This window comes from Aquarana catesbeiana, linkage group LG01 (assembly GCF_042186555.1).
Source record: "Aquarana catesbeiana isolate 2022-GZ linkage group LG01, ASM4218655v1, whole genome shotgun sequence".
NCBI lineage: Eukaryota > Metazoa > Chordata > Amphibia > Anura > Ranidae > Aquarana > Aquarana catesbeiana.
In genome coordinates, this window is record NC_133324.1 from 689,223,813 (window position 1) to 689,239,289 (window position 15,477).

Genomic DNA, 15,477 nt, shown 5'->3' on the forward strand with positions numbered 1-15,477 from the left:
CACCTCGGGTCCACCGTGACCGCTAGTTATTGGGTTTTATCCACAAAGTTTGAAGATTGATGTGAATTGCACACAGTTTCTGCTGTTTTAATCTTTTAAGAATGTGAGTGTATTATGAGAGGATTGCAGTGGTTTTAATAAAGTTTGTTTGCTGGTTCACACTATTGGAGCACTTTTATATTTTCTTTCATGTGGATCTATTGAATAACAATCACCATGGACATCGAATGATTTATTTACCGTGGAGTGTGGTAAAATAAGCGTTTATTGCCTTGCATGAGAGTGCTGGCAATATAAATCGGTGAGTGCATTTCTGGAGGGTGTGATTCACTGAACACGGTGGTGAGGTGGAAGACACACGGAGACACTCAATTGTGTTCTTCAAAGATTATAAACTTTTTTTGGGACACTTGATTTATATTTCGTCACCAATTATATTTTGTCACCAACAGTTCTTTTTGGGCTGATTTATTTGGAATATATGGACTTTTATGTGAGGTTTTGAAAAGTCACAGCATGGAGTGAAGTGATTGCACACATTCTTTCACTTGAGTGTCACATATATATTTTCTCTTCATTTTCTTGACTGTCATTTGTTATATAATTTATAGGTTGATAGCAACATTATATTTCACGAGGGTGCTAAGACCACAATAAGAGGGTCACACCACTATTGTAACACTGTGGTATTTATGTTTAGAGCGCTTCATATTTATCCTATGTGTCCTTAGGGGTTATTTGGTGAGCAGTTGACATTTAGGATTAAATATTTGGTTCAGATACTGAAGTTTAACCTTTCAAAAGCTGTAAAGGTTATATAGTGCTGTTGTGTACAGATGGAAAGGGTACAGTCTTAAATTGGTCTGCAGGAGATTAGATCACTTGCTTGTGAAAAAACAGGTATTTGGAGGAGGTGGGGTCCCCTCCGTGTAAGTACATGGAAGGTTCCGAATACCCTGAAAATTATTATAATGTTATCCCGTTTACAGTACCAGTATTTCGATAAAAAGCGCGCCCATTTCAAAAGCAAGTTTTTGTGTAAAAACTTTTATGTTCTGGCAAGTTATTTAATTTCAGTTCATTTTTATTTACAAAGTTGATGTTCTAGGGTGACATCTTAGACTTTTTCATTTGATTTTGTTCTTTTGCTATTTTAATTATGAATTTTAGTCACCTTACTGGATAAAATCACCGTACTATGTGTCCTCAGTCTTTAAGATACATTTATGATTTCATGCCCTAATGTAAGCTTTATCTTTGTATCACATCCGTTGGTTTATGAGTGTTATCTAAAATCAAGTGTTTTTATTTTTTTTTCCTTTTCAATAAATGAAGTTAAATAAAACAGTTTTAGGGATAAATCGTCAATCTCGCAGTTCTTTGGAGGAAGGGTATTTCAAGGTATTTGTAAATGAAAAACTCTTAATTTCACACTAACTTCATGCAAATGTTAATTTTACTCTTTACCACCTGAAATGTAAGCAAAATGTGCATCAATTAGTTTTATTTAATGCTGGTGCAAAAACAAATGCTAAGTAACACTGTTTTATGAATTCCTTTAATATCAGTGGGCAAATGCATCTGTCTGTAAGAACTTCTAAAATCCCCATGGACATATAGGTTATAGATGAAAGTGACAGTAAAAGTTTTTTTTTTTTGTTTTGCTTTTTTTTAATAATAAACATGTCATACTTACCTGTTCTATGCAGTGGTTCTGCATAGAGCAGCCCTGATCCTCTGCTTCTCGGGTCCCCCACCAGCGCTCCTCGCCTCTGGTCAGTGCCCCCAATAGCAAGCCACTTGCTATGGGACATTGGTGTGTGCTCCCTCTCTCCTCATTGGCTCCCACTGCTGTCTCAGCCAATGAGGAGAGAGAGACCTGGGACAACCGAGGCTCCTGTGTACATCGTTGGATCGATAGGGGGCTCAGGTGAGTATTGGGGGAGAGGGACTGAGGGGGGGAGCAGCACACAGAAGGTTTTTTACCTTCATGCATAGAATGCATGAAGGTAAAAAAAACTTCAGCGTTTACAATCACTTGAAGTTACTTTATAGACCTACTCCCAGTTAGTCCAAACAACGAATGTACTACATATAAATGTGGGGGGAAAAAAGGCAATGTAAGGCAAAAGGGTTTACAGATTAAAGTTAAAGATAACCTGAACTGTGGTAGCTGTGACCAAATAGTGCAAACGGGGCACTAGACTATTTACCAGTCTGAAGGCCTTCTGCAGCTGATCATTTCCCCATTACTGACTTCTATTTCTCGTTCTACACTGTATTTTGTGTGAAGGAAGCCATCTTGGTAGAAGTAGGGCTTTTCTTCCTCAAATCAGAACTTCCCACGGATGAGAATTTGCTGATTGGTGGGGGAAAATTCAAGAAGATCTTTGCACTGCAGGTTCTCTAGTACAACTTGCTCTCTAGCAAGGAGAACAGTTCAGCAGCACAATAGTGAAATTGCCTAATCTCATGAGCAGTCAGAGGCAGCAGTGCCTTAGGCCTCATGTACACTGCTGCTTAGGAGCAGTTGGGCGTTTTTTTCAGCTGCCCCTGAACTCTCTTCTGTTGTTATCTTATCAGTACATGTGCACAGGGTCATTTATAGTCGTTTCTAGGCAATTGAGTTTATAAGCATTTTTTAGAACGCAAAAAAATGCATTCAAGACCGATGTACAAAGGCATTTGAAACGCAAAATTCCTGTAACAGCTTGCAAACGCTGCTAAACGCAGTAACTCACGTTTAGCAGCGTTTTGTTTACAGAAGTTTTTCATTTAAAAAAAATGTATATATATTTTTTTTTAAAACACTCCTAAATGCAAACGCGTCATGTAAATGCGACTGAACAGACGTTTTTAAACGTCGGATTCTAGCTATAAAGTTAAATCGTTCAGGAGAGGTTAAACAACGTCCCGTGTACATGAAACCTAAGATGGTACAACCCTTTCCTTCATAGGAAATGTGCTGCTATTTTTCAGGTCGAATTCAAAGCAGAACAAATATGTAGTTTCGTTTTAGACAACAGTTCCCAAAAATCATATTGGGAACTGGTGAGAGTACAGAGAAGGGCAACCAAATTGAAAAGAGGCATGTAGTACCTCAGCTATGAAGAAAGATTAGCTGAACTGAATTTATTCTCTCTTGAGAAGCTGCATTGTACATGGTGATATAGTCACCATATTAAAACTTGTCCATATAATTTTCACTTTAAGGTTATTGAAAACAACAAGAGGGCCCTCTTTGTGACTGGAAGAAAAGAGATTTAACTTCAGCATACAGGAAGGTTTTTCCACAGTAAGAGCTTTGAAAATGTTGAACAGTCTCTCTCAGAAACTAGTTCTAGCAAGCTTAAGTAATAACACTAGAGATTGCTGATCAAGGGAATGTCCAGTTGCCTTAGCAGATCAGGGAAGGAATTTTTTCCCTTGGTGGAACAAATTAAACCATGCTTTAACCACTTCAGCCCCGGAAGGTTTTACCCCTTTAATGACCAGGCCATTTTTTGCGATATGGAACTGCGATACCTTAACTGACAATTGCACAGCCGTGTGACGCTGTACCCAAATAAAATGTTTGTCCTTTTTTTGCCCCACAAATAGAGCTTTCTTTTGGTGGTAATTTATCACCTCTGCGTTTTTTTTTAAAAAAGACCGACAATTTTGAAAAAAAAAAAAACATTATTTTTTACTTTCTGCTATGACATATACCCAATAAATCAATCAATTTAGGTCAATATGTATTTTGCTTTATATGTTTGGTAAAAAAAATCCCAATAAGCTTATATTGATTGGTTTGCGCAAAAGTTATAGCATCTACAAAATATGGGATTTTTTTAAAGACATTTTTATGTTTTTATTTTTACTAGCAATGGCGGCGATCAGCATTTTTAACGGGACTGCAACATTGCGGTTGACAAATCGGACATCTAACTGACACTTTTGACACTTTTTTGGGTACCAGTGACATTATTACACTGATCAGTGCAAAAAATATGCACCGTTACTGTACATAATGACATTGGCAGGGAAGGGGTTAACACCAGGAGCGATCAAAGGGTTGAGTGTGTCCCTAGGAGGTGCTTGCTTACTGTGTGGGGGAATGAGTCACTGTATGAACAGTGAGGTCCGTGTTCCTGCTTAGCAGTAACACTAGATCTCTCTGTTCATACCTGACAGGACGGCAAACTGTCTTGTTTACATTGGCAGACCGCCGTCCTGTCTCTCTGGGGAGCGATCACGGGTGGCCAGCGAACATCGTGTCTGGCGGAATCACTGATTGGCTCCCCCTGTGGCCAATCAGCATGCACTCCCGCTGGCTATTACACAGATTGACGTACAGGTACGCTATTTCGCGCAGTAGAGCCAACCTGCCGTGGTATATGTACTGCAGCCAGTCGGCAAGCGGTTAAGGTTTTTTTGCCTTTCTCTGGATCATCTGTGGGTATAGGGTTCTATATATCAAGGTTTGTAATTTGTAGTTCATTTGGGATGTGTAATTTGTTTTCCATTTGTGATGGGAGAAGCCTACTGCTCATTGTCAAACTCTAACACACACCGTAGGTTTTTAGAGAGCCTAACCAGATAAGGTTAGTTATACAAGGGCAACAAATTTAGTCCATTAATAAAACAACAAATGCATCTCATTGCCGGCAGTAAAAAGACGTTGCTGTACAATTTGCTACATATATTTGCATGAACAGATTCTTTCACTAATAGACCTTTGATTTTCAGGAAATCTTGGTGAATCAGACTACCATCTTTACAACTGCAGTGCTTAAATTTTTATTTGCTCTTGGTGGCTGGGTGTCCTCCATACCTGTGTGCTGTTATTGATCACTACATTATTCCATCCCATCTCTTCCATTGCTTACCAGCTCATTTGTGTCTCTTATTATGGAAATTCTTGGGATTTTGAACTGTTTTACCTATCAGTCTGGCGGTGTTTTTGAATTACCTGCCAATTTTTTTCCTGGTAATAAGAGCTAAACAATGGCATATAACTCTTGTGTTTTTGTTTTTTTTTTTTGTTGTTTTTCTTTTCCCCCTGAAACAGTTTCCAGAGGAGGTAGATGGTGATCTGTTGTCAGTTACCATTGATGGTCCATCTCATTATTCATCCATTAGTGATGGTGCACATCCCGTGTTCAGTTCCCCAAACACCCCACTAGTGTTTTCACCAGGCATTCCTTTCCAGACTGAAGAAAAGAGAGAAGACACGTCTTCCTCATCCTCTGAGGAGTCTGATAAAGAAGAAGACCATGAAAGGGAGAAGATATATATTTACAGGAAACCTCAGTGAGTATTCTTCTATTTTATTTTAATTACTGATCTAAATGAGCAGTTGTAGGACTCATTTATAGTAACATCTAAAAAAGTCATTTTTTTTATATTTCCCCCGTTAGCTACAGATTTTTGCCCTTTTGCTTTTTGACAACCATATTTTCTCCTGTTTGACATAACACCTTTCCTGCATATGGAGTTTTGTAAGTGAGCGCTTTAGCTGATAGACAAATCAGGGACCCGAGAATCCCTTGAAATAGTAAATAACTAAAGATTAAGGACGAATATCTTTGTCAGCTGCAGACATCAAAATAAATTAAATCTCTGATTATGTATTTTCAAGGAAAAATTTTATAGGAAGCAACAATTTTGCAAATGGGCAGAGAAGCTCTAAATTATATTTTTAATTTTATAGAGAGTTACACATACAGATATTTGTATATAACCTAGTGATTGGGTAACCTTGCAAAACAAAAACCTATTCACTCCTATTCATTTTAAATCCTGTCAATACATGAACATGAGTGAGTCATTGTTTTACACTGTTTGCGAGAAAAGCTATGAATCCACCCTCACAGCCCAAACTGAGAATGTGGTATGCAATCTCCTGAACGTGAACACATTCTTCTCCCTGCTTGGGACTAAAGAGCACCCATAACATCTTTCTCCTTTACTAAAAAGCAGCTATCAACCCGTCCTATTCCTGGTAGCCCAGTGCTCCAGACTGCCAGGCTGGGCTCAGCCCTTCCTTCTCAGAGCTGTCGGCTAATTGCCGGCTCCTATCTCTCCACAGTTACTCAGCTGTTGATGATATCCTGCTTGTCAGTCCTTCCTACTTAAGCCATTCAGCCTAGTGGATCTCTGCCTTCGCCTTAGTCATCATCACAGAGACTATCGCCTGCGTTCCTGTTTAAAGACTTGCTATGCTGACTTCCCTTCTGGCTCCAGATCCTGCTTGCTGTTCTACTACATTGATCCCTGACTTTTGGCTTGGCTGACTATCCGTTCCAGTTACTGAACTTTGGCTATGTTTTGACTACGTTTGTTTTTTTTTTTACTTTTATTATTAAACAAGTGTGATTTAACTGTACTTCTGTCTCGGTCTGATTTCACGGTTTCTGACAGTAGGCGAAGGCCATGAATTCAGAAGATGCAGTGAATACACTTGTTCATAATATTTTTTTCCAGATTGAATGAACTGGATCACCGCATGGATCAGTTTGCCATGGCGTTACAAACGCTCCTGAGTCGCACGGCTCACCTGGAATCTCCCACTGTGGCCGCCCTGGTACAACCTATGTTGCAAGCTGTCCCTGCTGCTGCTCCAGTCTCTTTGCAGGCACCCGCCTCGAGTATTAGCTCTATAAGAGGTATGTCTGGTTTCGCTCCGCTTCCCCAGCAATTTGGGGGCGATCCAGTCCAATGCAGAGGGTTTCTCAACTAGGTTGAGATATACTTTGAGATGCTGCCCCAGGCTTTTCCTACGGACAGAAGCAAAGTAGGTTTTGTGATATCTTTGCTTTCTGAGAGAGCCCTGGCTTGGGCAAACCCTCTATGGGAGATGCAAAAACCTGTTGTCTTGAGCTATCTTGAGTTTGTGGCTTCGTTTAAAAGGGTATTTGACATTCCCGCACACTCTGCTTCTGCTGCCAAGTGCCTCCTGTTCATCGAACAGAGTACGAGAACTGTTGCCGAATACGCCATTGAATTCCATGCTCTGGCAGCAGAGGTTGCTTAAAAACAATGAGGCCCTCGTCGCTGCTTTTTCTCATGGTCTCTCGGATACCATCAAGGAAGCCCGAGATATACCCACTAAACAGGAGAAGTTGAAAACCTTTGCCATCCTCCTTGACTCCAGACTCAGAGAAAGACTCTCTTTTAAGGAGCACTTGCAGAAGCCTCTTATACGTTTGTCTCCAAGCTTTGCAGTCCCACCCGTGCCTCCCTCACCTTCCATGCCTCCTGGTACCGAGTTGGTCAGTGAAGGTGAACCCATGCACTTGGGTTTCACGCGTCTCTCTGCGGATGAGAGAACCTTTAGGAGGAGGCACTTTATTGTGGCCAGGCAGGTCACTTTTTGAAGTCTTGTCCTACCCGTCCAGTGAACGCCCGAACCTTGAGGTCCTGTCATGGACAGACCTTAGGTGGCGTTATTTCATCCCCAGTTATCCAGAAGGATAAGCCCCTGGCTTCGGTCACCCTTTCTTGGGCTGAGTCGTCCATCGAGATACAGACTCTAATTGACTCTGGGGCTGCATGCCTGTTCATTGATGCTGCCTTTGTATCGAAGTACTCGATTCCACTGCAGCTGCGTGACACTCCACTTGCCATTGAGGCTCTTGACGGGAGACCTCTACAGCTTGCCCATGTGACTCATGAGATGGTTCCGTTGTCCATGGCTGTAGGGGCTCTTCACCATGAGAAAATCCAATTCCAAGTTATTTCCTCACCTAAGTTTCTGCTGGTTATTGGTTACAGAGGCACAACCCCTCTTTTGATTGGCTCTGTGCTGAGGTTTTCTCCTGGTCGCCACAATGCAGTAAGACATGCTTCCAGAAGGTAGCCAAGGTCCTGTGCACCTCTTCATTCTCTTCCCTGCCGGAGGAGTACCGCAATTTTAGCGATTGTCTTTGACAAAGGTCAAGCCAGTAGTTTGCCTCTATTACCTCTACTAAGGTCAATTGATTGCGCAATTGACCTTCAACCTGGTGCCATACCCCCTCATGGCTGGGTTTACCCTTTGTCAGTCTTGGAGGATAAGGCCATGGAGGAGTATGTTGCAGACGCACTTTCTCGATGTTTACTCCGCAAATCCTCATTTCCTGCTTGTGCTGGTTTCTTCTTTGTGAAGAAGAGTGGTGAACTGAGACCTTGTATGGATTATAGGGGTCTCAATCGTTTCACGATTAAGAATGCCTATCCGATTCCATTGATTACAGAGTTATTTGACCGCCTCAGGGGAGCAACGGTTTTCACGAAGCTTGATTTGAGAGGGGCATACAATCTCCTAAGCATTAAGGAGGGCGACGAGTGGAAAACTGCATTTAATACCAGAACAGGCCATTATGAGTACCTCGCAATGCCTTTTGGCCTATGTAACACCCCGGCAGTTTTCCAGGAATTTATTAACAATGTCCTCCGAGATTTGTTGCACTGATATGATCAGAAAGGACGGTAACCCACAGAGTTGGTCTTCAGAGTCCGTTAAGGCCTTTGGGAGTCTCAAGGCTGCCTTTGTTTCTGCTCCTGGGTTGGCACATCCTGATCCTACGTTACCTTTTATCCTTGAGGTTGATGCTTCTGAGACTGGTGTTGAGGCCTTCTGTCTCAACGTCCTACCTCTTAGAGTGCTATGCATCCTCGTGGCTACTTTTCCAAAAAATTGTCACCTGTAGAGTGCAATTATGAGATTGGTGACAGAGAGCTGTCGGCGATCATTTTAGCCCTGAAGGAATGGAGACATCTCCTCGAAGGTACCACTGTGCCGGTTCTCATTTTTACTGACCATAAGAATCTCACATTCTTGTCTGAGGCTAAATGCCTCTCTCCCAGAAGGGCGTAATTAGTACCCTGTACTAAGAATGTAAGGGCTGACGCTTTGTCACAACAATTTTCCTCCACTTCCAAGATGGAGTCGGTTCCGGTTCCTGTGATTCCTCCTGATCGTATTCTGGCTATGGTTCGCACCAATCTCACTTCTCCTTTGGGTGACAAAATTCTTGCTGCTCAGGTCCATGCTCCTCCTGAGAAACCTTGTGACCGCTGCTTTGTCCCAGAGTGTCTCGGTACTGCCGTGCTCCAGACTTACCATTCTCCCAAGGCAGCTGGCCACCCTGGGAAGAATCAACTCACTCTTTTGAGCCATTTCACAACAATTCTGGTGGCCTAGTCTACGTGCTGATGTAACCGCCTTCGTAGCTGCCTGTTCCGTGTGTGCTCAGAGTAAGACTCCACGACATCTTCCAGTGGGCCTCCTACAACCCATACCCAATGGAGAGAGGCCCTGGACCCACCTGTCTATGGATTTCATTGTGGATTTACCCGACTCTCAGGGCAACACAGTTATAAAAATGTCTCATTGTATTCCACTTAAGAAGTTGCCCACTTCTAAGGAACTTGCTTCCATTCTTGCTCGGGAGATCTTTCGCTTACATGGGCTACCCAAGGTGATTGTCTCGGACAGGGGTATTCAGTTTGTGTCCCGGTTCTGGCGAGCCTTTTGTGCACAGTTGAGATTTGAGCTTGCCTTTTCCTCTGCATATCACCCGCAGTCTAATGGGGCCATAGAACGAGCCAATCAGTCCTTGGAGCAATTCCTACGTTGCTATATTTCTGACCATCATAACAACTGGTCAGACCTATTACCGTGGGCAGAGTTTGCTAACAATAGTGCCTTGAATTCTGCTTCCCGATTGTCCCTGTTTATGGCGAACTATGGTTTCCAGCCTTCCATGTTGCCTGACTCATTTGTTCCACAGAGTATTCCTGCGTTAGAGGAGCATCTCCGTGGTCTTCGTTCCACTTGGTCACAAATCTAGGAGGCTTTGCAACATGATAATGATAGGTACAGACTCCATGCTGACCGCAGATGCCTGTCTGCGCCTTCCTACCAGGTTGAGGACAGGGTCTGGCAGTCATCTTGCAACCTCTGACTTCGTGTTCCCTCACTGAAGTTCGCATGTCGGTTTATTGGGACTTTCTGTATTCTTCGCAGGATTACCCCAGTGGCTTATGCATTAGACCTTCCTTCTAATATGCGTATTTCGAATGTCTTTCATGTCTCCTTATTAAAACCTTTGGTCTGCAACGCTTTACCACCTCGGTGCCACAGCCTCACCCTGTACAGGTTGAGAACCATGGGGAGTATGAAGTACAGTCCATTGACTCCCATGGGCGCATACAGTACCTGGTGCATTGGAAAGGGTACGGTCCAGAGGAACGCTCTTGGGTCTCATCCTCGGGTGTACATGCCCCTGTCCTCCTCCGTGATTTCCATAGATGTTTTCCCCTCAAGCCTAGTGGTCCTCCGAGGGGGAGGGGTCGTTGAGGAGGGGGTACTGTCAGGGCTTGGCTCAGCCCTTCCTTCTCAGAGCTGGCTGCCCAGCTGTTGGCTAATTGCCAGCTCCTATCTCTCCACAGTTACTCAACTGTTGATGATATCCTGCTTGTCAGTCCTGCCTACTTAAGCCGTTCAGCCTAGTGGATCTCTGCCTTCGCCTTGGTCAACATCACAGAGACTATCATTTAAAGACTTGCTTTGCTGACATCCCTTCTGGCTCCAGATCCTGCTTGCTGTTCCACTACATTGATCCCTGACTTCTGGCTTGGCTGACTATCCGTTCCAGTTACTGAACTTTGGATGACTATCCGTTCCAGTTACTGAACTTTGGCTATGTTTTGACTACGTTTGTTCTTTTTACTTTTATTATTAAACAAGATTTAACTGTACTTCTGATTCGGTCTGATTTCATGGTTTCTGACACAGACACCTGGCTGACTCATGTTGTCACTACCAGAGCAGAGTCAGAAAATGCCAGGCATAGAAAAGAACTTCCTGGTGCAGCTCAGCATGTAAGATAATGACATTACTGCTCAATATATACAGAAATGTCACCTGCAGCAGTCTTCTTTCTACAGAACAATTAGTCTTTGTCAGGGATTTCTCCCTCTAATATGCCTGCTTTAAAAGGACAGTTTCTTCATAAAAGCAGATTTCATTATGCTGTTCTTACTATTCAACTCTAAATATTGGAGATGAATAACAGAATAACAGCCCTCCAGGCTACTGGCAGCCTAATGCCGCGTACACGCGATCGGACATTCGGACCTCAAATTCCTGGATTTATTTCTGACGGATGTTGGCTCTTGCATGCACACGGTCGCACAAATGTTGTCGGAAATTTCGAACATCAAGAACGCGGTGACGAAAAATGAAGTTCAATAGCCAGTGTGGCTCTTCTGCTTGATTCCGAGCATGCGTGGAATTTTGTGCGTTGGAATTGTGTACACACGATTGGAATTTCCGACAACGGATTTTGTTGTCGGAGAATTTGAGAACCAGCTCTCACATTTTTGTTGTCTTTTCCGAATTTCCGACAACAAACTCACATCGAACATTTGTTATCGGAAATTCCGACTGTGTGTACGTGCGCTGACTGAATGACCAGTCAACATTGCCATCCCTACCTCCCAGATTTGTGACCACTCCAAGCACCTCCCCTACAGGCTCATGTCCATCTAATCACCTATGCAAAAACTCCACCAACCTGATACATATTTAGGACTTGCTTTTCCTTTTAAGATGCCCATGAAATAAGGGCTCACAGCTTACCCAACAAAAAACATCCAAGTGATTTGAAGGGGCTAATCAATTAGCATGCATTATTAAAGCTCTTAGATACAATTTGTTTTCCTTTTCATTCTCAGTTAATGTTTTCCTGTTCATAATCGCACAGTATTTATTGATATATATATATATATATATATATATAAAATATTAAATGCACCAACACTTAAATGTTTTATACTTTCAATTATTTTTCATACACACATGCAAAAGACACTCTTGATAACATTTTTATTTTTATCAATGTTATTAATTGGTATCTGTTATTTTTGGAATAATTGTGTAAATGCAAGTGAAAGTCATGCTAAAAATGTGATCTACCTACATTATCTTTATAGGCAAACCAACCGCAAGAAATCCTCCGGATTTGCTGCAGTCCATCAACTATTCACAGAGCGTTGGCCTAGCACACCATCCAACCGCAATGTATCCAGCACTGCCACTGAGAGAAACATAGACTTTGAACTAGATATAAGGGTAGAAATTGACTGCGGTAAATGTGTTTTGCATCCCACAATTCTGCAACAGGAACACGATGAAATCAGTTTGAGAAGGTAATCTTTGCAAAGCCTGGTTTAAATGTATCGGTAGTGCAACCAAAAGGTAATGTTACAAAGGGCCAAATGTATTTTTGTATATTTTTATACAAAAATCTGGAGTTACTTCTCAACCATGATCTAACAATAAAACCAAAAGCGCTACACTTTGTTACACCTTAACCATGATCTAGCATCAGATCTTTGTTAAAAGACTGAATCTGGTTGGTGCCAAAAGCTAAAGCAGAACTACAGTCCGCATCATGATGGGTGGGCTGTTGCCATAATGTCCAACTAGGCATAGATACTTTTACATATTATGGTACACTTTCAAAGTGCCCACTCCTTTACCCTTGCAATGCAGTGTTTATGATCTCTTTAGTTGCTCTGTCATCACCACTGATATTGCCTTGCTTTCTTTCAGTACTGGAAACCTCAGATTTTTTTTTTTTTTTCGGAAAAGATTATTAGTGTTTACATTTCACTATACATATCTGAAGCTTACAGATATCCAAAAAGGCATCTAGCTGTGTTACATATATTTGGTATTGTCAGAAGACAGTGAAATACATTATAAATGACCAGAAGGATGTTATTACAGGACATTGCCATACCATGTAAAAAAAAGTTCCACCAGCAGAGTCGCCACATCTGTGGGAGATCAGAGTGAGAAATATGCTGCTATCTTGATTGGCCATCCCCAGGGATGTAACTCCCATACATTTACTTCATCCTTACACTCAAGGCATGCCGAGTTTGCACACGGAGCCATGCAAAAATGACAACATTGCTGCCAGGCAGAAAGTGAGATTTTATTGCTGAAGAGCATTTTTTTTTGCATTCCTTATTTAAGGATTTTTAATACATGACAAAATAGGAAATATGACATAAGAAAAAAAGGGAAGGATAGAGTCTGAGCCCTATGTTGACAAGTAATTCTCAGAAACTACAAGAAACATTACACATAAAGACAGCATGGGTACAGTTATACAACCCCTTGAGACCTGAAGAAAGGTGAAATGTACCTGTAGTATCCGAACAGGGAAGAGATGCATTAGGAAAAGTAAAGCAAATACAGAACTGTGTGAAACACTCAATTCCATTGGGTACAATATATAGAAGTAAACAGATCTTGGGGTTTAAGGTGATCAAGTCCCAAAAACCTAGCCTCATGTTAATTCCAGGAGGGAAATATAAATCCTCATGTCTATGGGTCTCAGTGCTCTATTATTAGAGTACAGACAAAGAAAGATACAGAGGGAATGCTCAATTGAAAATAAACAAAGTCACACATTAACGAAGAAAAGCCAGATAACAGTACACCAAGTGGGAGGGTGGCACAACAGACCAGTTCAGAGGAAAGGAAATAGGGAAGAAGTGAGAAGGACCTAGAAGGTCAAGGCCCCCCTACCAGAATTTGCCTCAACTCATCACTGTCAGCATTTTTATTACACAATATTAAAGTTCCAATTTTAGTAAAAACACATTGATGCATAAACCCCAAACTGTGTTTGTTCTAAATGCGTGTAAATCATAATGAAATCTCATACTTTCCCCATACAATTCCTTGTTTAAAAAGAAAAAAGCAATCACACATAAATCAAACAAAGTAGAAGATTTGGCATTTAAAGGGTAACTCAACTTACGTTGAAGAAAAATACAGCAAATTAAAACAAATAATATAGCATATACTGTACAATTTCTAAATAGGCCGTATTGTAATTTAATGTTATTAAAAGTTACCTTCCTTTTTAAACTACAGTGCTGTAATTTTCTGTGTAATATAGCAACCTGGAGCTGTTCTGTACACCAACAGTGTATAGAACACCTCCAAAAATGTAATTTCCTGCTTTGGGGAAGAACTCTGCACTAAGATACATGTCAAGTTTTAGACATCCTCTGCAACAACAGTTTCATTTTTGGTAAGATACTTTCTAAGGATTAATCAATTCTGAAGGGATACAAATACTGCAGCTTTTCTCATCAGACTTCTTAAAATGTACCAGCTGATTAAAAGGAATCGGTCACTCCCATTTAGTATCGTAAGGGCATTGTCTAACAAAGAACTTTACCTTCAGAGCAGAAATAGGTGGAAGCTGCAACAAAGTTTGTTAAATTACTTGCAATGTATATTATTCACCCAGAGTGTTTTTTTCTCAACAAAACTTGAGTTACTATCTTTATTAAATGTGAGATAAATATTTTAATTTGCTTTTTTTTTTTTTAACAGAAAGTACTGTATAATGATTTTAGTCAGTTGTGTTTTCATCTTTTTCTTTAAATATTTACAAATTGAATAACTCTTTGCTTAGGAGTTATGACAGAAGCTCACGTAGTCTTGACCAAGATTCTCCATCTAAGAAGAAAAAATTACAGAACAACTATGCATCTACCACTCATCTACTAGCTGGAAAGAAGGTGCCATCATCTCTCCAGACTAAGTCAAGTGACTCTGAAACTACAGTTTTTTATATTCCCGGAGTTGATGTGAAGGTAAGATCAGGCTGAGGTATATTATTTTACTATGGTGTGCAAATACAGACATAAGGATGAATTAAAAGGATTTTTTTTACTCCCCACAAAATCCTTTTCTCTGTGTTCATTGAATACACAACAGCAAAGTTCTTAGATCAGGTGCCACTGTGTATACTGCTACTGGGACATACAGTCTCAAAGCAGTGTGTATGGCGGGGGGGTTAAAAAGAAGAATGCAAACTAAATCTAAACACAAAAAAGGCAGAAATTATACCCGAAAAACTTTACGCACAAAACTGGCAAATGCAAATACATCACTCCCATACGAATCGGTAAAAGTTTGAACACAAGACCAAGTGGCCACTTTACAAATCTAAGAAATGGAAGCCTGATGACAGAAAGCCCAGAAAGCACTTACCGCTCTAGTGGAGACATAACCAAGACCTGAAGTTGGGCTAAGAGGATAGGGCATAGACAATAATCTGATTTATCTATCTTGTAGCGGAAGAGGTAGCCTGACCCTTCCAGAAGCTGTCCATGATGATGAAAAGAGAACCTGTCTTACAAAATGGTCTTGTAGCATCTTGGTAAACCCTAAGTACCCAAACAAACATCCAAATGATGTAGGGCTCTCTCCTTGCTATAAACTGGTTTTGGACAGAGAGAGTGAAGAGCAATATTCTCATTTAAATGAAAGGCTGAAACTACCTTGAGAAGAAAAGAAGGCTTGGAACAGAGTCTTATCACTATGCAAGACCAAAGAAATAGATATGCTAGCTTTAAAACCCTGTGGGTCAAAAAGGTCACCTTTTGGGTAATTGGTAACATAGGAAGTCCCTC

General features: G+C 41.1%; 1 protein-coding gene across 1 annotated transcript in view; it reads left to right on the forward strand.

Moving 5' to 3' along the window:
- Positions 1-15,477, forward strand: part of BLTP1 (bridge-like lipid transfer protein family member 1) — a gene marked incomplete in the record, with an annotated part of 561,636 nt that overhangs the window by 452,017 nt on the left and 94,142 nt on the right. Inside the window, 4 exon segments of the mRNA XM_073603515.1 lie at positions 1,336-1,401; positions 5,054-5,295; positions 11,965-12,180; positions 14,475-14,655. Coding sequence (XP_073459616.1) covers positions 1,336-1,401; positions 5,054-5,295; positions 11,965-12,180; positions 14,475-14,655 — 705 coding nt within the window.